The following is a 23,788-nucleotide window of genomic DNA, read 5'->3' as shown; positions in this document are numbered from 1 at the left end:
TGGTGAGAGAGATGCAAGGCTGGAGAGGGGAGAGTCTGATAGGAGAGGACAGAAGGCCATGGAAGAAAGAAAAGTGGGAGGAGCACCGGGGGGAAGTGATGGACAGGTAAAGAGATAAAGTGAGAAAGAGAAATGGGAATGGGGAATGGTGAAATGAGGGGAGGGGGAAGGAAGTCCTTCTCACTCTGACTCCTCATCTTTTTTCCCCCAGTGCTGATGAAGGATCTCGGCCCAAAACGTCAACTATACTCTTTTCCATGGACGCTGCCTGGCCTGCCGAGTTCCTCCAGATTTTTTCTGTGTTGTGAGGATGAGAGGTGACTTGATGGAAGTGTACAAGATGGTAACAGGTACAGATAGAGTGGACAGTCGAAGACTTTTTTTCCCAGGGTGGGATTGGCTAATATGAGGAGACGTAATTGTAAGGTGAGTGGAGGGAAGTGCTGGGGGGATGCCAGAGGTAGGTTTTCGCACAGAGAGTGGTGGGTGTGTGGAAAACCCTGCCAGTGCTGGTAGAAGAGGCAGATACATTAGGGATGTTTAAGAAACTCTTAGACAGGCACATAGAAAACTAGAGGGCTGTGTGGGAGGGAAGGGATAGATTGATCTTGGAGTGGATTAAAAGATCAGCACAACATCATGGGCCGAAGGGCCTGTACTGTTCAATGTTCTTCCCCTCTGCCAGTCCATGAGTGGAAGAACACTCCCTCACTATTGCTCTTGAGCACGATTTATTTATTGATGAACTTATAGCGTTGTTTTTATCGTGCACTGTACTGCTGCTGCAAGGCAAGAAAGCTTACTGGGATAGGTCAGTGGTAATAAGCCTGACTCTGATTCACAGCTCCTCAGTTGTCAGCCTGGGTGCTGTGTGTGTGGGGTCTGTGTGGGTGGTGCACGATTCCCCTGTGACCGCTTGCCTTCCCCAAGAGTGCTCCGATTCCTTCCCATGTCCCGAAGATGTGCGGGTTGCTGGGCTAGATTGTCACTGTACATCACTTGTTGGCGGGGTCAGGAGAAAGTGAGGGGGCAGCGTTTTGTTAGCGTAGTGGTCCCCACATGTTAAAGGGCCCTGGTCCGAAACACTCCAAATTCCTTTGGGCAGCACGGTGGTGTAGCCATCAACGTAACACTATTACAACACCAGCAACCCGCGTTCAATTCCCGGCACTGCACGTGAGTACTTTGTACATTCTCCCAGTGACCCCGTACGGTTTCCCCCACATGCCAAGGATGCACGGGTTAGTAGATAATTGGGTGTGATTGGGTAGCACAGGCTTGAACCAGAAGGGCCTCTTACCCTGTTGTATCTCTAAGTAAGTGATAAAACAAATCTCTTGTTGAAGACCAAGGTGTTCCCCAGTTGTACATCTGTCCCAAGGAATGAACCATCCGCTCCCTGTAAGGCTGGAGGTCACAGCCAACTGAGCGAGCAAATGGGGTAGATGAGGCAGCTCTGAAAACAAACCCAGACCTGATGGGCTGAAGAGCCTCCATCTGCCTGGCAAGGAGCTATCAGGATATCGGAGCAAATAGGACAGTAATCCAAGCTATGAGATGGCACGGAAACAGTGTTGGGCAGCACAGTACCCTGTTATAGGGAAACTCTACCCCTTTCAGATCCTTCCCAATTCACACCATATAACCATATAACAATCACTGCGCGGAAACAGGCCATCTCGGCCCTTCTAGTCCGTGCTGAACTCTTACACAAATCAATGAAGCTCCTGTGTACAATTTTGGTCTCCCCGTTGGAGGGAAAATGTGGTTAAACTGGAAAAAGTGCAGAGATTTACAAGGGTGTTGACAGGACTAAACACAAAATACTCTGCAGATGCTGGGGTCAAAGCAACACTCACAACATGCTGGAGGAACTCAACAGGTCAGGCAGCATCCGTAGAAACAGTCAACGTTTCAGGGCAGAAACCTTCGTCAGGATGAAGGGTTCTGGCCCGAAAGGTTGACTGATTGTTTCCATGGATGCTGCCCGACCTGCTGAGTTCCTCCAGCATGTTGTGAGTGTTATGTTGCCAGGACTAGAGGGTTGAGTTGCAGAGAGAGGATGGCCAGGCTGAGCATTTATTCCTTGCAGCATGGGAGAATGAGGGGTGACTTGGTAGAGATTTATATGATCATAGATAAGACCATAAGGCATAGGAGCAGAAATAGGCCATTTGGCGCATCGAGCCTACTCCACCATTCAATCATGGCTGATCCTTTTTCCCGGCAGATAAGGTAGACGGTAACAGGGTAGGGGAGTTCAAAACTAGCAAGCGTGGAGTTAGTGTGAAAGGGGAAAGATCTCAGGGGCAACTTCTTCAGGCAGAGAGTGGTGAGCATATTGCAGAGGCGGGTACGAAAGCATTTTGATAGGTACATAGAAGGGAGGGGCTTGGAATGCAGGAAATTCGGGCCAGCTGTGTGGGCAACATGGTCGACATGAACTCTTTGGGCCGAGGGGCCTGTATCCAGGCTGTATTCATCCATCGCTCCATGACGACTCAAGTCCTCGATGTGATTATCCACGGTCAGTGTCTCCTCAAAGCCCCAGTCCTCACTCTGCATTGGATGCTTGCCTGCAAGGATAGATGAAGGCTTGAGCTTCCATTCTCCACGCTGTTCCCAACATCAGCTCTGCCCCGCACTGTGAATTTGGGATTTGTACAGTTCTCTCAGTCCACTAAGTCCTTGCTCCCCCTTTCACTCCATTCAGTGAGATCACTGGGCTGTCTGTACTGTCACTTACTGCAATGCTGTAGGACTTGCTGAGATCTAGCACACATATTGTGTAAAGTTTTGGTTTCCTTATCTACCAAACACGAGACCATTTGTGGAAGAAATGTGATAGACATCCGTCTGGAGGTGGCAGATATGACCGTACCCATCATGGCTGATTTGTTATCTCTCTCAACCCCATTCTTCTGTCTTCTCCTCATAACCTTTGATTTCCTTACCAATCAAAAGCCTATCAACCTCTGCTTTAAATATACCCAATGACCCGGCCTCCATAGCCACGCATGGCAATGAATTCCTCAGATTTGCCACCCTCTGACTAAAGAAATTCCCTCAACACTATTCCAAAGGGAAATTTTATTATTCTGAGACTGTGCTCTCTGCTCCTAGATACTCTCACTATAGCAGACATCCTTTCCACGTCCACTCTGCCTAGGACTTTCAATATTTGATAGGTGTCAGTGAGATCCCTCCTCATTCTTCTAAACTCCAACGAGTACAGGCTCAGAAACATCAAATATTTCTTATGCATAATCCCTTTAGTTCCCAAGATAATTCTCGTGAACCTCCTCTGAACCCTTTCCAATGTCAGAACATCCTTTCTTGGATAAGGGGCCGAGAAATGCTCGCAATACTCCAAATGCAGTGTGACCAATGACTTATTATGTGGGTTTGCGCAAATAAAATGGCGTGAAGTATTTTATGCATAAGAAAGACAGTAACAATTCACTTATTTGAATTCAAACACTGAACACAAAGAGCGAGGTAACAGGACTTTATGTAATTACATCATCACATCTAACCAGCCTCTTAAAGTGAACCCCAAGTCAAAAACAAACACACGCGAGTCGGAATATAGGTCAACAGGAACCCAAGGTGGGGGTTGGGAATAGGTGCAAAGGAATTGAAATTACAGAGGAGGATGGAGCACTGTTGAGAAGCTGACAGGGAATGAAATCACCTGACACCATAAGGGCTGCCCATATACCAACTCAGCCATGGACGACTGCAGGTTCCCTTGTGGAGCTGTTCTAAGCCCCAGCAGGACCCACAGGAGATGATCATGCCAACACTCATACGTCAGGGAAGTCCTCAGGGCAACCATTTTGGAGCGGTGAAATCACTCACATAGGCCATTGGACTGCTGGTGATACGCCATGGTCTGATATAGCCTAATGCCATCACAGTCCAGAGGTCTGATATGAATTGGGGACAGTGGTCAGAGGAAATATCAGATGGGGTGCCAAACTGAGCAACTCAGGTGCTGATGAACGCCCGAGCCACGTCTGCAGTCGTCATCGATGCTGGACGGATGACCACTGGTCACCTGGTGATATGGTCTACCATGGTAAGGGGATGTGTGAAACTGCGGGAAGGGGAAGGGGACCAACAAGGTCCACATTGACATGGTCAAGCCATCTCTCATGGACCTCAAAAGGTGCCGATGGTGTCTGAACTTGACGGCTAATTTTTGCCCCGTGCCACTCCGCAGGCTGCAGTCCAATCATGCACACTCTTCTTAAGGCCATACTACAAAAGCTTTAGTGCGACCAGTTTCTGTGAGGCCCGGATGTGATAAGTCGAAAACAGTCTGTCTCCAGTTTGCGAGCACAATGAGGCGAGGGTGACCGGTTGAGACATCGCACAGGAGAGAAACCCCAGCTTCCCCAAACTTACTGTCTGCCAACCGCAGACCTGACCCTGCTGTTCGGTAAGCTGGACCTCTGGGTCAATAACCTGGTTTGTCACCATGCTGGCATGGTCAGCCCCTATGTGTACGGTCTCAATGGCTGGCTGTGAGAGGCAATCAGCCACAGCATTATTTTCCCCTTGATATGTTGTATATCGGTTGTGAACTCTGGTATGTCGGCCAGTTGGTGTTGCTGACGTGCAGACCAAGGGTCTGATATTTTGTCCACCACGTCCACCAGGGGTTTGTGATCAATGAACGCTGTGAAATGACGATCCTCTAGAAGAAAACGAAAGTGGCGCTCAGCCAGGTAGAGACCGAGAAACTCACGGTCAAATGTGCATTTCGGGGAGACGGAGCTGCTGCCTGAAGAAGGAAAGCAGGTGCCACATGCCTCCAGCCAAATGTTCATGCACTGCTCCCACAGCAGTCTGAGGTGTCAGTAGTAACGGCTATGGGTGCTTTGGGAAGCGGGTTTGTGTAGGAAAGAGCTCATTTGATATCATCAAGTACCCTGGTCATATCTGCTGACCTGATTAGGGGTGCACTGTACAGGGGGAGCATCAGTTCAGCAACTCACAGAATGAAGCGGTGATAGAAATTCACCGTGCCTAATGCCTCCTGTAGCTTTTTAGTAGTGTGCGGCAGTGAGAAATCCAAATTAACAGCTACTTTTGATGGAAGGCGTTTTGCACCTTCTGCAGAGATACAACAGCTGAGAAAGTCCTGGTTAACAAGCCAGCCCTGGCACTTAGCAGGGTTAATAATCAACCGTGTCGGCTTAAGTGCTCAAAAAGTGTGCGGAGGTGAGATAAATGTTCGGATTCGAATGCACTGGTGACATGTATGTCATCCAGGTAAACAAAAAGAAAATCTAAGTGTTTTTAATACAGAGTCCATCAGCCGTTGGGAAGTCTGTGCTATACCTCTCAGTCCAAATGGCATGGGCAGAAACTCAAAAATCCCAAATGGGATTACCACAGCCGTTTTGGGATGTCCTCCAAGCACACAGGCACCTGATGGTAGCCCCTAACCAGTTCAACTTTGGAAAAAATTAACTTTCCAGCTAAATGTGCTAAAAGTCTTGGATGTGAGGGACCGGGTAACAATCGGGGTGGTGACCTTGTTAAGGTGTCAGTAATCGCAACATGGGCAGCAACACCATTGGACTTAGGAATCATATGGAGGGGTAAAGCCCAGGGGCTATTCGATCAGCGTACACTCCCAAGTCTTTCCAGCTTGGCAAACTCAGCCTTCACGGTTACCAGCTTTTCTGGGTCCAATCTAAGCACACAGGCATGGACTGGCATGGCAGTTGTGGAAATGTGGTGCTCGACCCCACGTTTTGTGACTGTAGTGGAGAAAGTGTGAAACATAGAAACATAGAAAACCTACAGCACAATACAGGCCCTTCGGCCCACAATGCTGTGCCGAACATGTACTTACCTTAGAAATTACCTAGGGTTACCCATAACCCTCTATTTTTCTAAGCTCCATGTACATATCCAGGAGCCTCCTAAAAGATCCTATCGTATCCGCCTCCACCACTGCCGCTGGCAGCCCATTCCACACACTCAACACTCTCTGCATAAAAAACTTACCCCTGACATATCCTCTGTACCTACTTCCAGACACCTTAAAACTGTGCCCTCTCGTGTTAGCCATTTCAGCCCTGGGAAAAAGCCTATGATTATCCACACAATCAATGCCTCTCATCATCTTATACACCTCTATCAGGTCACCTCTCATCCTCCGTTGCTCCAAGGAGAAAAGGTCAAGTTCACTCAACCTATTCTCATGAGGCATGCTCCCCAATCCAGGCAACATCCTTGTAAATCTCCTCTGCACCCTTTCTATAGTTTCTACATCCTGATTTGAGCACAGTACTCCAAGTGGGCTCTGACCATGATCCTATATAGTTGTAACATTATCGCTGGGCTCTTAAACTTAATCCCATAATTGATGAAGGCCAATACACCGTATGCCTTCTTAACCACAGAGTCAACCTGTGCAGCAGATTTGAGTGTCCTATGGACTCTGACCCCAAGATCCCTCTGATCCTTCACACTGCCAAGAGTCTTACCATGACTACTATATTCTGCCATCATATTTGACCCACCAAAATGAACCACCTCACACTTATCTGGGTTGAACTCCGTCTGCCACTTCTCAGCCCAGTTTTGCATCCTATCAATGTCCCACTGTAACTTCTGACAGCCTTCCACACTATCCACAACACGCCCAACCTTTGAGTCATCAGCAAATTTACTAACCCATCCTTCCACTTCCTCATCCAGGTCATTTATAAAAATCACAAGAAGAAAGGGGTCTCAGAACAGATCCCTGAGGCACACCGCTGGTCACCAACCTCCATGCAGAATATGACCCATCTACAACACTCTTTGCCTTCTGTGGGCAAGCCAATTCTGGATCCACAAAACAATGTCCCCTTGAATCCCAGGCCTCCTTACTTTCTCAATTAGGCTTGCATGGGGTACCTTACCAAAAGTTTTGCTGAAATCAATATACACTACATCTACTGCTCTACCTTCATCAATGTGTTTGGTCACATCCTCAAAAAATTCAATCAGGCTCATAAGGCGCGACCCGCCCTTGACAAAGCCATACTGACTATTCCTAATCACATTATGCCTCTCCAAATGTTCATAAATCCTGTCTCTCAGTAACTTCTCCATCAACTCACCAACCGGTGAAGTAAGACTCACTGGTCTATAATTTCCTGGGCTATCTCTACTCCCTTTCTTGAATAAAGGAACAACATCCGCAATCCTCCACTCCTCCGGAACCTCTCCAGTCCTCACTGATGATGCAAAGATCAATGCCAGAGGCTCAGCAATCTCCTCCCTCGCCTCCCACAGTAGCCTGGGGTACATCTCATCCGGTCCCAGAGACTTATCCAACTTGATGCTTTCCAAAAGCTCCAGCTCATCCTCTTTCTTAATGTCTATATGCTCAAGCTTTTCAGTCCACTGTAAGACATCCCTACAATCACCAAGGTCCTTTTCCATAGTGAATACTGAAGCAAGGTATTCATTAAGTACCTCCACTATCTCTTCCAGTTCCATACACACTTTTCCACTGTCACACTTGATTGGTCCTATTCTCTCACATCTTATCCTCTTGCTCTTCACATACTTGTAGAATGCCTTGGAGTTTTCCTTAATCCTGTCCACCAAGGCCTTCTCATGGCCCCTTCTGGCTCTCCTAATTTCTTTCTTCTGCTCCTTCCTGCGAGCCTTATGATCTTCTAGATCTCTATCATTACCTAGTTTTTTGAACTAAGCTCTTCTTCTTGACTAGATTTACAACAGCCTTTGTAAACCACGGTTCCTGTATCCTTCCATCCTTTCCCTGTCTCATTGGAACGTACCTATGCAGAACTCCACGCAAATATCCCTGAACATTAGCCACATTTCTTCCATGCATTTCCCTGAGAACATCTGTTCCGAATTTATGCTTCCAAGTTCCTGCCTGATAGCTTCATATTTCCCCTTACTCCAAATAAATGCTTTCCTAACTTGTCTGTTCCTATCCCTCTCCAATGCTATGGTAAAGGAGATAGAATTGTGATCATTATCTCCAAAATGCTCTCCCGCTGAGAGATCAGACACCTGACCAGGTTCATTTCCCAATACCAGATCAAGTACAGCCTCTCCTCTTGTAGGCTTATCAAGATATTGTGTCAGGAAACCTTCCTGAACACACCTAACAAACTCCACCCCATCTAAACCTTTTGCTCTAGGGAGATGCCAATGAATATTGGGGAAATTCAAATCTCCCACCACAACAACCCTGTTATTATCACACCTTTCTAGAATCTGTCTCTCTATCTGCTCTTTGATTTCTCTGTTACTATTGTGTGGTCTATAAAAAACACCCAGTAGAGTTATTGATCCCTACCTGTTTCTAACTTCCACCCACAGAGACTCAGTAGACAATTCCTCCATGACTTCCTCCTTTTCTGCAGCCATGACGCTATCTCTGATCAGCAGTGCCACGCCCCCACCTCTTCTGCCTCCCTCCCTGTCCTTTCTGAAACATCTAAAGCCTGGCACTCTAAGTAGCCATTCCTGCACCTGAGCCATCCCTGTAATGGCCACAACATGATAGCTCCAAGTACTGATCCATGCTCTAACCTCATCCATCTTGTTCATGATGCTTCTTGCATTAAAATAGACACATCTGAAACCATCAGTCTGAGCACGTCCCTTCTCTATCACCTGCCTATTCTCCCTCTCACACTATCTACAATCTTTTTCTATTTGTGAGCCAACTGCCTCTTCCTCTGTCTCTTCAGTTCGGTTCTCACCCCCCTAGAAATTCAGGTTTAATCTCCCCCAGTAGCCTTAGAAAACCTCCCTGCCAGGATATTGGTCCCCCTCAGATTCAAGTGTAACCCGTCCTTTTTGTACAGGTCACCCCTGCCCCAAAAGAGGTCCCAATGATCCAGAAATCTGAATCCCTGCCCCCTGCTCCAATCCCTCAGCCACGCATTTATCCTCCACTTCATTCTATTCCTATACTCGCTGTCACGTGGCACAGACAGTAATCCCGAGATTGCTACCTTTGAGGTCCTGTTTCTCAGCCTCTTTCCTAACTCCTGGTAGCCTGTTTTCAGGACTTCCTCCCTTTTCCTACCTATGTCGTGGGTACCAATATGAACCACGACCTCTGGCTGTTCTCCTTCCCACTTCAGGATATCATGGACATGATCAGAAACATCCCGGACCCTGGCACCTGGGAGGCAAACTACCATCTGTGTTTCTTTCCTGCGTCCACAGAATCGCCTGGCTGACCCCCTAACTATAGAGTCCTCTATCACTGCTGCCATCCTCTTCCTTTCCCTACCCTTCTGAGCCACAGGGCCAGACTCTGTGCCAGAGGTGTGACCACTGTTGCTTCCCCCAACAGTACTCAAACAGGAGTACTTATTGTTAAGGGGGACAGCCACAGGGGTACTCTCTAGTATCTGACTCTAGCCCTTCCCTCCCCTGACTGTTACCCACTTATTTGTCTCCCCAGGCCCCAGTGTGACTACCTGCCTATAGCTCCTCTCTCTCATCTCCTCAGTCTCCCTGACCAGACAAAGGTCATCGAGCTGCATCTCCAGTTCCCTAAGTCTCCCGGACATCCCACATCCGACACCCAGTACAAAACACCAGCCTCGCAGACGTACTTCCTATTCCTATTCTTCACAAGTAACTGACCTTACCTCGACCTGTTATCGCCAAAGCCCCATTGAGCCAAAACCCTCCTACTCTGACTCCCTCTACTCTGTCGCCCACTCTTCTGATGCCTGCTGTATAAAGCTGTCTTCTTTTTAAATTCTTCCCGCCAGTCTAACACACTGACATCCACGCACCTGTTCAGTTGTGCTTCGATCAAACTGCTGAAGGAGAAATGCTCTCCTTTTAAATTCTTCCCACCAGTCTAAATCGGTGACATCCACGTGCCTGCACAATCGTGCCTTGATCAAAAGTGTGGGCTTAGTGAGGTTTGGGAGTTCACTCAGCAGTCGAGTAAACTCACATGCAGTGGTGTATGTGCTTGACTCAGGGAGCTTACTCAGGGAGCAGGGTAATGACCCAAAGTCCTCGACATCCACAAGCCAGCAGTTCTCAAGATCGACTAACAGTGCTTGGGCACGCAGGAAATCTGCACTGAGCAGAGGTCTAGACATTTTAACCAGGTCAATGTCCCATGTGTAACGTCACGCATTAAAGCAGAGCAGCATCCATCGTGTCCAGTAACTCAAGATCCTGCTGCTGTTGGCAGCCTCCAGTGTGGTTTTGTCGCTCTTTGCCTTCTGATCAATGGGCATTGCTGGCAGCACACTCACTTGAGCACCCGTGTCACACAGGAAGCGTCGCCCTGAAAGGGTGTCTGTAATGAACAGATGACCCTGGCAGCTGGAACCCATGGTGATCACAGACCTCTGACGTCCCGATGTGCTGGCACTGTCGAAGCTTCAAGGTGGTCTGCATTTCCTCGCATTCCTACCAAAGCGAGCGTGGTAAAATACAGGCCCGGTGTCGTCTGTTTGGAGGCTTTGCTGACTGAGCTTATTGAGGTAGAGAAAGGAGGAGAAATGATGCACTCTGCCTAGATTAGTATAGACTATCAGACATTTCAACAAGCTCCCTATAGTCCTTCAGGGTGCACTAGTGAGGGCTATGCGAACTTGATCAGACATTTGTTGCACGAAGAGTTCTTTAAAAATAAAACAAGGATAGTGATTTCCCAGAAGAGATAGCATGTGGTCCATTAGCTCTGATGGTTTAGCATTGCTGAGACTGGGTAAGGAGAGTAACTGTTTGTCACACTCTGACTCCAATAGTCTAAAAGTCCGTAAAAGGTGAGCTTTCAGCAATCGGTATTTATTGTGTTCAGGCAGGCGTTCAAGCAGACTCACCACTCTCGCAGCCATGGAGTTACTGAGTCTTGTCGGCAGAGAGTTCTCACAGTGCGAATTGGGCCTTGGCATGCACAAACCAAGCGACGGCATTTTGCTCCCAAAACTCCCGCAGTTTCAAAGTGGCTGCATGGACCGACATGTTCAATAACTCTGTAGTAGCCCTAGATCATCAGGGTCAACAATGTAGGTTTTTGCAAATAAAACCGTGTGAGGTGTTTTATGTTTAAGAAAAACCATAACAACTTGGTTATTGTACTCCAAACACCGAACACAAAAAGCATGGTAACAGAACTTCACGTAATACTTCACCTCTGACCAGCCTCTTAATGTGAATTCCAACTCAATATCAGCGGTTGTGAATTGTATACAGTACATTTCCACCAATCACATTACCCTACAATAACGCCTCGGCATTACATCCTTGCTTTTATATTCTAGTCCTCTCGAAATGAATGCTTACATTGCATTTGCCTTCCTTATCACCAACTCAACCTGCAATCTATTCTTAAGGGACTGCCAAGCCTTTGCACCTCTGATTTCTGAATTTGCTCCCTGCTTAGAAAATAGTCTACCTTTTTATTCTTTCTCCCAAAGTACATCACCATACAATTCCCTAGTCCAACTGCCAGGGTTTGTCCCAATCAGTCAAAGTCCTTCTATAATCATCCTGCTTCCTCAAAATAACCTGCCCCTCTACCTATCTTTGTATCATCCGCAAACTTGGCCACAAAGCCACCAATTCTGTCATCCAAATCATTGAAAACGTAAAAAGAAGCAGTCCCAACACCAACCCCTGTGGAATGCCACTAATCACTGGCAGCCAACAGGAAAAGCCCTCCTTTAATTCCCACTCTTTGCCTCCTGCCAATCTGCCAATATTCTGTCCATGCTAGTACTTTTCCTGTAGCACCATGGGCTCCTATCTTGTTAAGCAGCCTCACGTGTGGCACCTTGTTCAAGGCCTTCTGAAAGTCCAAGTGAACAACATCCACTGACTCTCCTTTGTCTATCCATACTGTTATTTCCTCAAAGAATTCCAACAGATTTGTCAGGCAAGATTTCCCCCTAACTATGCTGACTTCTGCTTATTTTGTCAGGTCCCTCCACGTACCCCAAAACCTAATCCTTAATGATAGACTCCAAGATCTTCTCAACTACTAAAGTCAGGCTAACTGGCCCATAATTTCCTGACTTTTGCCACCCTCCCCTCCCTTCTTAAAGAGTGGAAGGACATTTGCAATTTTTCAGTCCTCTGGAACCATTCCAGAATCCAGTGATTCTTGAGAGATCACTACTAATACTTCCGCAATCTTTTCAACTACGAATGTACAGTTAGCAAATGTACAGTCACTTGAGAATAAGATTGATGGTGTCAGGCCAAGGCTGCTGAATCAGAGTCAGATGAAGCAGATCGCAATTGTTTGCTGCATTGAGACTTGTTTAACAGCGAACATGCCGGACGCAGCTATCCGAACAGAAGGTTTTACTATTTTCAGAATGGGTCAAACCTCGAATTCTGGTAAAGAAAGAGATGGCAGGGTATGCTTTTTAGTCAATTCCCAGTGCATGGACATTAGGGTTATGTCAACTTCTTGTTCCCCTGATTTAGAGAAACTAATGATTTAATGTAGGCTATTCTATTTGCCTCAGGAGTTTGCATCTGTGATCCTGACTGCAGATTACATGCCCACCAGCAGCCGGTTATAGGTATGCACTCGCAAAACTGCAGGTGCTGTCTGTAAACAAGAAACTGCCCATCCTGATGCATTTCAAATTATAGTTGGTGACTTTAAACACACATGTTTGAAGGAAACCCTGCTCATTTATCACCAGCACATAACCTGTTTGTACAAGAGGTGCCAACACACTAGACCACTGCTACACTACGTTAAGGAATGCCTATCCTTCCTTCCCGAGACAACATTTTGGCAAATCAGACTATTTGCTGAACTCCTGCTACCTGCACACAGACAGAACCTAAAGAGCAAGGCTTCAGTGATCATGACAACCAAGAGATGGTCACTTGGGGTTGAGGAATGGTTACAGGATTGCCTTGCGTCAGTAAACTGGGCTGTGTGCAAGAACTCATGTGAGGATCTGAATGACTACACCAGGACTTTATTAAAACAGATGTGGATGAGTGTGTCCCCATGAAATCGTTCAGGGTTTTCCTCAATCAGAAGCCCTGGATGAACAATGAAACCCGGAACCTGCTGAGAGCCGGATCAGAAGCATTCAAGTCTGGAGAACAAGAATGCTACAGGAGGCGCAGGTATGGTCTCTGGAAAGCCACCTCTCGGGCACAGTGGAGATTCCAGACTAGACTGAAATCAACAAGGGATGCTCGACAGCTGTGGCAGGGTTTGAACGCCATAACCTCCTACAAAGTTGAATCTTGTGACGTAAAGGACAGCAGACCTTCGCTTCCATATGAGCTCAATGCCTTCTATGCTCACTTTTACCACCAGATCTTGGAGGAGCCATTGCACACCCCACTGTCTCCTGATGATCCTTTGATCTCAGTATCTGAAGATGACATGAGGGCTGCTTTCAAGAGGATGAATCCAAGGAAAGCATCCAGTCCGGATGGAGTACCTGGTCGAGTACAGAAGATCTGTGACAACCTGGTGTATTCACGGATATCTTCAACCTCTCGCTCCGGCAATGTGTGGTACCCTCCTGCTTCAAACAGGCTCCAATTGTACCGGTGCCCATGAAGAGCTCGGCAACCTGTCTAAATGACTGTCGCCCAGTGGCACTCACATCCACAGCGATGAAGTGTTTTGAAAGGCTGGTGTTGAAGCATATCAACTCCTGTCTGAGTGGCGACTTCGATGCATTCCAACTCGCCTACGGAAGCAACCGGTCTACAGCAGATGGTATCTCGTTGGCTCTTCACACAACCCTGGAACATCTGGACAGCAAAGACACATACATCAGGATACCTCTTTGTGCAACTGGATCCTGGATTCCCTCACTTGTCGACCCCAGTCAGTTCAGATTGGTAAAAACATCTCCTCCACAATCTCCATCAGCACAGGAGCACCGCAGGGATGTGTGCTTAGCCCCTGCTCAACTCGCTTTAAACCTGTGACTGTGTGGCCAAGCACAGCTCCAACACCATATACAAGTTTGCTGATGACACCACTGCTGCGAGCTGTATCAAAGGAAATGATGAATCAGCATACAGGAAGGAGATTGAAAACTCGGCTGAGTGGTGTAATAACAACAACCTCTCACTCAATGTCAGCAAGACCAAGGAACTGATTGTAGACTTCAGGAGAGGGAAACTAGAGGTCAATAAGCCAGTAATCATCGGAGAATCAGAGGTGGAGAGGGTCAGTAACTTTAAACTCCTGGGTTTCACTATCTCAGAGGTTCAGTCCTGGACCTATCAGATAAATATTATTACAAAGCAAGACAGCGCCTTTTCTTTCTCAGGAGTCTGTAGAGGTTCAGCATGTCATCGAAAACCTTGATAAGCTTCCACAGATGTGTGGTGGAAAGTGTGGTGACTGGCTGCATTACGACCTGGTATGGGAACACCAATGCCTTTGAGCAGGAAATCCTACAAAAGGTAGTGGATTCGGCCCAGAACATCATGGGTAAAACTCTGCCAACCATTGAGCACATCTACATGAAACATTGCCATAGAAAAGCAGCATCCATTATCAAAGACCCTCACCACCCAGGCCCTGCTCTTTTCCCACTGCTGCCATCAGGTAGAAGGTGCAAGAGTCTCAGGACTCGCACCACCAGGCTCAAGAACAGTTACTGCCGCTCAACCATCAGACTCTCGAACAAGAGGGGATAGCTACACTCATTTAAGGACTCTGTTATATTGTTATTTCATGTTTTGGTACTGCTTGTGTTCTGTGTTGGAAGAGTTCAAACCATTGAATTGTTGCCTTTCTGCGAGACATACTATGTCAGGACTGTCACTTAACACCTGATAATCACAGACTCCATCGCCACCTCAGTCAAATCCAAGCAGGCTGGGAAATGTCAGTGTGGACAGAGACCTTGTGTGCAGAACTAAACACCCTTTCTTTTCTCGGGTCAGAGTGACATCAGCAGGAAGAAACAACAAGGTTGTTCAGTGTTCAGAGGAGGATGTTGTTGCCCACAGATCAAAAATATCTTCATGAGAAGGGCTAGGCTGCAGCATAAACACAGCTACGTGGGATCCCAGACCACTGGAGCCATTGCTACTTGTGTTATCATAACCAGAGATGGTGCACAGTATCTGGGAGGTCTGTTCAAAGGCTGACATTTGGGAGAATAAACCGCAGAGGTCTATTTGTTTAGTGTGTCACTGAGGTATTTCTGGGAGATAAGGGCAGCACAGCTGTGGACTGGGGGTTTAAATACAGCCAGATTCACAGGCTGAAGATGGAGAGAGGAGATGAAGACTGTTCTCAATCTCAGCGCTGTGTGCCATTTAGCTGCGTGCCTTTGACTGCCTACATTCACTCAAAGTAAGGAAACAGTCGACAGCTTCTCTTCTAACTTTCATCTCACTCACTGTCACTGCCCAGTTTCTGTCTCCAAAACTCGAGCTACTGAAGGGATGGGTGAGGTGCAGAGGGGTGAACGGGTGACTTCACCCGACAAGGTGAGCAGGTGACCGTACCCGACAGAGTGAGTGGATGACTTCACTCGACAGGGTGAGTGGGTGACTTTGCCTGATAAGGTGAATGGGTCATTTCAGCTGACAGGGTGAGTGGGTGACTTTGCCTGACAAGAGGAATGGGTGATTGCACTCGACAGGGTGAGTGGGTGACTTCACCTGACAGGGTGAGTGGGTGACTTTGCCTGACAAGGTGAATAGGTCATTTCACCTGACAAGGTGAGTGGGTGACTTTGCCTGACAAGGGGAACAGGTGATTTCACTCGACAGGGTGAGTGGGTAACTTCACCTGACAGAGTAAATGGGTGACTTTGCCTGACAAGGTGAACGGGTGACTTCACCTAGGGTGAGTGAAACAGACTGAACATAAAAACACAGAGGGGTGAGGAAGAAAATGAAGGGGCGGAGTACCATAATGAGGCTAGGTCTGTAGACGAATGAAGATTGATCCAATTGAGATTCCTCCTGTACCTAATAAAGTGACTACTGAGTGTGCATCCCCAGTTTTCTGCTGCTGCAGCCTGTTCACTTCGAGGACTGACAGTGCAAATTTAGATTCACGTATCTTATTATTATTTGATGATGATTTAAGCACTGGGTCAAATCGGAAAGGTCAGATACAGGCCATATTGAGGCGACATGGCCCAGGCCCCGGAGTGACAGAAGCTCATGGCTGGACGGCTGTTTAGGCACAGGGCCAGATTGAAAAGGTCAGGGTGTTGGGTCCCGAGATGAGGAACAGGCTGGTTCAGCTCATTACTCCGTTCTGAGTTGAACAAAGGGTCTGTGAATGGACCTTCTTTGCGGATTTCGGTTCAGACTTCTGTTTGCCTGCATTTATTGTTTGCATGATGTGCTTTTTCTCTCTCTGCACGTCGGGTGTCTGAGAGAGAAACCTCAAAATCCCCTTTCTCTTACTGGGTTCTTTTCGGTTTCTTTGTTTTGTGGCTGCCTGTAAGGAGACAAATCTCAAGGTTGTATAAAATATAAATACCTCAAAAATAAATGTACTTTAAACTTTGAGCTTTGAACTTTATTTTCTCTCAGCTCAAGCTGGTAAAACCTGAGGTGTGGGCATAACCAAGCCTGCTCATTTCTCAATTGCTAGGAACCTTTGGACTATTCTAGCGGTGTTCAGTATTGGGGCTTTCTGAAGATTTACTTAAATATTGCTGTGTAGGCCTTATTGTTTAATGCTATTGTGTGGTGACTTTGAGATGACACCATTTGTAGATATTACTGTCGGAACAATGCATACCCAGTTCATGTTTCAATTTCCTCTTTTAACTCAGCATGTTTCCGTGTTATTCACTTATTGATTTCTGTATGTTAGATATGTTTGGAATGGCTCTATCTATTAAGAAAGTTGCTCTTGCTTGTTTATCCTGTAATAATATATCTGGACGGTTATTAAGGATTGTCCTATCTGTAATAATGGATTGGCCATAATATATAAAATGGGATCAGGCTTGTATTTATAGTGAGGTATGTTATAGTTTCCTTTATGAGTTTGTATTTTGAAGCAAGATTTTGGTGAATGATGTTTGCCACTTGATTGTGCCTGTGTAAGTAATCAGATTGAGTTGGTGCATGGCCAAGTGGTTAAGACGTCGGTCTAGTGATCTGAAGGTCGCTAGTTCAAGCCTCAGCTAAGGCAGCGTGTTGTGTCCTTGAGCAAGGCACATAACCACACATCGTTCTGCAACGACACCGGTGCCAAGCTGTATTGGCCCTAATGCCCTTCCCTTGGACACATCAGTGGTGTGGAGAGGGGAGACTTGCAACATGGACAACTGCCGGTCTTCCATATAACCTTGCCCAGGCCTGTGCCCTGGAAACCTTCCAAGGCGCAAATCCATGGTCTCACGAGACTAACGGATGCCTATAAGTAATCAAATTGAGTTAAACCACTGCAGGATCCTGTAATGTGCTAGATTGTGTCTGGTTTCTCTTGGCATTCTCTGCATTTATTGCCTATAATTTGATTTTTTTTTGTGTTAACCACCTGGTCCTGTGTTGTCACAAGGAAGCCTTCTGTTTCTGGGAAGAGGTCTCCAACTCTGAGCCAGGTGTTCGACACTTCCTTGTTGACATCTAGTCTGCTCAGATCACGGGGATGTCTTCCAGGGAGCATCATGCTCTTGCATTGGTTAACTTGTCCTTCTGTAGTGATAGTTTCTTCATTATGCTTTCATTTAAGATTATCAAAATTGCATATGCCCATATTGAATGCTGAATCCTGTTTTCACTGATGAGAATATATGCTAAAATATTTTATCTGGTAGTTGTGTAAATTTTTTACGTTTCTTATTTGTCTTCCTCCTTCTGCCCTAGGTAGTATTAACCTAAGTGTATTCGAGTGTACGTACTGTTCTCTAAAATTTGTCATTTCAGTTCTTAATTTTCTTTGTAACTTTTCTCGATTGGTTTCTATTATGATTATTATAAATTTCTTACATTGTTGAGGACTAGCCAGTCTGGGGCGGACGACGGAGGTATATAAAACACGGGAGCAGGATGCTCAGGCATATCCCTGATGAAGATGGCAGAGTTTGTCATTGAAACATCGGTTAAAATCGACACCTGTACCCAGCAGGAAGTCTGAGAAGTATTTATTCATTTTAATTGCACAGTTAGTCTTTTATGCATTGGTTGTTTGTCTATCTTTCTTTCTGTGTTATTGATTCTTTTGTGTGTTTTGTTCTAATGTGAATGACCACAAGAAAATGAACCTCAGGGTAGTATATGGTGATATATATGTATCTTGATAATGAATTTATTTTGAACCACACGAAGGGGCCATGTTATTCGGTAGCTCCAGTACCTAATAAAATGGCCACAGAGTGTATGTTCGTGATCTTCTGTTGCTGTAGGCCATCCACTTCAAGGTTTGACATGTTATGCATTAAGAGATGATCTTCTACATACCATTGTTGTAATGTGTGATTATTTGAGTTACCGTCACCTTCCTGTCAGCTTGAACCAATCTGGCAATTCTCCTCTGAACTCTCTCATGAACAAGCCGTTTTCACCCACAGAACTGCTGCTCACTGGAGGATTTTGTTTTTCACTCCATTTTCTGTAAACTCTGGACTGGTGTGTGTGAAAATCCCAGGAGATCAGCAGTTTCTGAGATACTCAAACCACCCCATCTGGCACCAACAATCATTCATAGAAGCATAGAAACATAGAAAACCTACAGCACAATACAGACCCTTTGGCCCACAATGCTGTACCGAACATGTCCTTACCTTAGAAATTACCTAGGGTTACCCATAGCCCTCTATTTTTCTGAGCTTCATGTACCTGCCCAGGAGTCTCTTAAAAGACCCTATCGTATCCGCCTCCACCACTCTCGCTAACAGCCCATTCCACGCACTCACCATTCTCTGTATAAAAAACTTACTCCTGACATCTCCTCTGTACCTATTTCCAAGCACCTTAAAACTGTGCTCTCTCATGCTAGCCATTTCAGCCCTGGGAAAAAGCCTCTGACTATCCACATGATCATTCCATGGTGAAAGTCACTTAGATCACGTTTCTTCCCCATTCTGATGTTTGGTCTGAATAACAACTGAACCTCTTGACCATATCTGCATGCTTTTATGCATTGAGTTGCTGCCACATGATTGGCTGATTAGATATTTGCATTACGGAGCAGATGTACAGATGTACCTAATAAAGTGCCCACTGACTGTATTTACAGTTCCTATTAATTTGATCGAAGTGTACAAGATGGTAAGAGGTGTAGATCGAGTGGACAAATTGTCATGGGGAGCCCCTTCTGCTGCTGGCGGAACCCCAATCTCAGTCCCGCTTGGGGGACGGACAATGGAGCAATGGTCTACAGCCCCTCGGAGGGGTTGTGTACTCTTCACTCACCGGTTGTACCTCCAGTTACTCACGCCCAGCACACAGAGTGACAGCAGCAGACAGAGGGTGGCGAGCAGGCTGCAGACGGTCACTGTGGTCACTGTGGATGGCAACAAGGCTCGCCGCCTGTCCTGGATCTCCTGGTGTGGAAGAACTTGAAGCAGAAGGTGTCCAAACAAACTCACTCGGGATGGATCCCCGTCTTGTTCAGCACTAACGCTCTCCAATCCAGACCATGCTGCCTCAGTTGGAGAGTAGGTCTGATGAGGAAAGGGCGAGTGAGCTACTTTCTGGAGTGAAGGAGGATGGGAGGTGACTTGATAGAGGAGTACGAGATGATAAGAGGCAGAGATAGAGTGGACAGCCAGAGACTTTTCCCCAGGGTAGAGCTGGCTAATAAAAGGGGACATATCTTTAAGGTGATTGGATGAAAGTATAGTCAGGATGTCAGAGGTAAGTTTTTTACATAGAGTGATGGGTGCATCGAACACCCTGCCAGGGGTGGTGATAGAGGCAGATACTTCAGGGACGTTTAAGACTCTCTTAGATTGACACATGGATGAAATAAAAATGGAGGGCTATGTTAGAGGGAAGGGTTAGATTAATCCCAGAGTCGGTTAAAATATTGGCACAATATTGTGTGCTGAGGAGTTCATCACAGACTTATGTTATAATTATGTGGTTTTGTTAGTTTTTTCAGTCTTGGTCTGTCCTGTGTTTTGTGATATCACACCGGAGGAATATTGTATCATTTCTTAATGCATGCATTACTAAATGACAATAAAAGAGGACTGCGTGTCCTCATAATCTAATAATCTAATAAATCTTGGTACACGTTGGTACCAATGACATAGGTAGAAAAAGGGAGGAGGTCCTAGAGAGAAAATTCAGATAGTTAGGTAGGAATCTGAAAGGCAGGACTCTAGGGTAGTAATCTCAGGATTGCTGCCTTTGCCACGTGCTAATGAGTGTAAGAATAGCATGATCAAGCATATTAATGTGTGGCTGAGAGACTGGTGTAGGGGGCAGGGATTCAGATTCCTGGATCATCGAGGCCTCTTCTGGGGGAGATACGACCTTTACAAAAAGGATAGATTACATCCGAACCCAAAGGGGTCCAATATCCTAGCGGGCACATTTAATAGAGCTGTTAGCGAGGGTTTAAACTTATTTGGCAGGAGATGAGGCTTAATCAAAGACAGTGGCATGAATTACAGGGTAATAGAAGCATGGGGCAGTTAAAACAGAAAGCAATAAATACTGGACTGAAAGTATTTGAATACACACAGCATAAGGAATGAAATGGACGATCTTGAAATTCAGCTACAGATTGGCAAATATGACGTTGTGGCCATCCCTGAAACTTGGCTAAAGGATGGCTGCCATTGGGAGCTGTACGTCCAAGAATATACAGTATATCAGAAAGACAGGTTAGTAGGCAGAGAGGGTGGTGTGGCTCTGTGCCTAAGAAATAATATTAAATCATTAGAAAGGAATGACATAGGATTGGAAGGTGTAGAGTCTTTATGGGTTGGGTTAAGAAATAGCAAGGGTAAAAGGACCTAATGGCAGCTGTATACAGGCCTCCAAACAGCAGTCGGGATGTGGATTACAAAGTACAGCAGGAGATAGAAAAGGCGTGTCAGAAGGGCAATGTCATGATAATCGTTGGGGATTTCAACATGAAAGTGGATTGGGTAAACCAGGTCAGTACTGGACCTTAAGAGAGAGAATTAGTAGAATGTCTAAAGGATGGCTTTTTAGAACAGCTTGTTGTTGAGCCCACTAGGAGATCGGCTGTGCTGAATTGGGTGTGGTGCAATGATCTGGAGGTGATAAGAGAGCTTAACCCTTAGGGAACAGTGATCACAATATGATTGAGTTCACATTGAAATTTGACAAGGAGAAAATAAAATCCAATATGCCAGTATTTCAGTGGAATAAAGGAAATTGCAATGGCATGAGAAGGGAACCGGCCAAAGTTGACTGGAAAGAGACGTTTGCAGAAAAGACAGCAGAGCAGCGATGGCTGGAGTTTTCTGCAAAAAATGAGGGAAGTGCAAGACAGATATATTCCAAATAAGAAGAAATTTTCGAATGGAAGAAGGACACTACCATGGCGGACAAGTGAAGCCAGAACCAAAGTAAAAGCAAAAGAGAGGGCATGCAGGAAGCCAGAGTTCGTGGGAAGATAGAGGACTAGGGAGCTTTTAAAAACATGCAGAAGGAAACTAAGAAGGTCATTCAGAAGGAAAAGATGAATAGTGAGAGGAAGCTGGCAACTAAAATCAAAGAAGATACTAAAAGCTTTTTTAAGTATATAAAGAGTAAAAGAGAGTTGAGGGTAGATATAGGACCAATACAAAATGACGCTGGAGATATTATAGTGAGAGACACAGAGATGGCAGAGGAACTGAATGCGTATCTTGCATTAGTCTTCACAGTGGAAGACATCTGCAATATACTGGACATTCAAGGGTATCAGGGAAGTGATGTATGTGCAGTGAAAATTACGACTGAAAAGGTGCTCAGGAATGGTCTGAGGGTGAATAAATCTCCTGGACCTGATGGAATGCACCCTCAAGATCTGAAGGAAGTAGCTGGAGAGAATGCAGGCATCAATGATGATCTTTCAAGAATCAATAGATTCTGGCATTGGGCTGGATGACTGGAAAATTGCAAATGTTACTCTGCTATTTAAGAAGGGTGAGAGGCAGCAGAAAGGAAACTATAGACCTGTTAGTCTGACATCAGTAGTTGGGAAGTTGTTGGAATCGATTGTTAGGGACGAGATTATGGGGTACCTGGAGGCACATAACAAAATAGGCCAAAGCCACCATGGTTTCCTGAAAGGAAAATCCTGCCTGACAAGCCTACTGCAATTCTTTGAGGAAATTACAAGCAGGGTAGACAAAGGAGATGCAGTAGACGTGGTGTACTTGGATTTTCAGAAGGCCTTTGACAAGGTACTGCATTTGAGGCTGCTTAGCAAGATAAGAGCCCATGGAATTACAGGGAAGTTGCTAGCATAGGTGGAGCATTGGCTGGTCGGCAGAAAACAGAGAGTGGGAATAAAGGGATCCTATTCTGGCTGGCTGCCAGTTACCAGTGGAGTTCCACAGGGGTCGGTGTTGAGACCGCTGCTTTTTACGATGTATGTCAATGAATTGGACAACAGTATTAATGGATTTGTGGCTAAATTTGCTGGGGATGCAAGGATAGGTGGAGGAGCGGGTAGTGTTGAGGAAACAGAGAGCCTGCAGAGAGACTTAGATAGTTTAAGGGAATGGGCAAAGAAGTGGCAAATGAAATACAATGTTGGAAAGTGTATAGTCATTCACTTTGGTGGAATAAATAAATAGCAGCTGTGAAGACCAGGTTGTTGGGTGTACCTAAGGCAGAGCTTGATAGCCTCCTCAGCCTCCTAATGAACTATAGCCACTGTGATTCTCTACAATTGCATCAATATGTTGGGCCTAGACTGGATCTTTAGAGATGTTGACACCCAGGAATGGTACATGTTTGATCATCAAATCCTGTTTAGAAAGTCATAAATCAGCTCCCAGTCTGTGTTGGCATGTGGTGCTGTGCTGTACATAGTTCTGCAGTCACCTCTAACCTTCTGATAGGTGTCACTGGTGTGAAGATCCTTCAGCCTGTGTACAGGGGCTTCGATGGAGACTCGGTTGAGAATCAAGATGTCCAGAACTGTACAGGTAGGAACATATATCTCAGCATTTTAAATCAAAGAACTGTGCACATTCCCAGGCCATGTTTTGCTGTCACTTACTGTTCAGTACAGAGTCATAGAAACGTAGAGCACTTCACTACAATCAGAATACAAGGATATCCCCTTACAATGGAACAATGAAGGGCTATGTAGGAGGGAAGGGTTAGATTGATCTTAGAGTAGTTTAAAAAGTCAGCACAGCGTTGTGGGCTGAAGGGCCTGTACTGTGATATAGTCAATGTTAACGGAAATTAGAAGTAATTTCTTTAGCTGGAGGGTGGTGAATCTGTGAAATTCAGTGCAACAGCTGGCTGTGAAGGCAAAGTCACTGGATTTGTTCAAAGCAGAAGTTGATAGGTTCTCAATTAGTAAGAGCGTCAGAGCTTATGGAGAGAAGGCAGGAGAATGGTATTCAGAGGGATAATAAATCAGCCATGATGGAATGGTGGAGCAGACCTGATCGGCCAAGTGGCCCAATTCTGCTCCTATGCCTTATGGTCTTTATGTATAGTTTTTCATAAATCCAGTTGTAGTTCTTTATTTTCCTGTAAAGGCCTGCGAGAAACTGAACCTCAAGGCAGAATGTGGTGACATGTACTTTACGAGCTTTTAGAATAAATTTACTTTGAGTTTGATAAATGCCCTGAAAGGTCTTGACAGGTTGCACGGGCAGAAGATTTCTCCCTGTTTCTCTGA

At 45.8% G+C, this 23,788-nt stretch overlaps 1 protein-coding gene across 2 annotated transcripts in view; it reads left to right on the top strand.

The window, feature by feature from the left end:
• Positions 1-265: 265 nt before the first annotated feature.
• Positions 266-23,788, top strand: part of LOC140194690 (uncharacterized) — an 81,175-nt gene continuing 57,652 nt past the window's right edge. The window contains exons 1-2 of one of the 2 annotated variants that reach the window (XM_072251947.1): positions 266-350; positions 22,992-23,078. In XM_072251947.1, the coding sequence (XP_072108048.1) occupies positions 311-350; positions 22,992-23,078 (127 nt within the window). In that variant the 5' untranslated portion in view covers positions 266-310. The remainder of the gene's footprint in view (positions 351-22,991; positions 23,079-23,788) is intronic. The other variant, XM_072251948.1, reaches the window with a different exon arrangement.

Source organism: Mobula birostris, chromosome 3 (assembly GCF_030028105.1).
Source record: "Mobula birostris isolate sMobBir1 chromosome 3, sMobBir1.hap1, whole genome shotgun sequence".
Taxonomy (NCBI): Eukaryota; Metazoa; Chordata; class Chondrichthyes; order Myliobatiformes; family Myliobatidae; genus Mobula; species Mobula birostris.
Note: the sequence above shows the minus strand (reverse complement) of the source record. Positions and strands in the feature narration are given on the sequence as shown.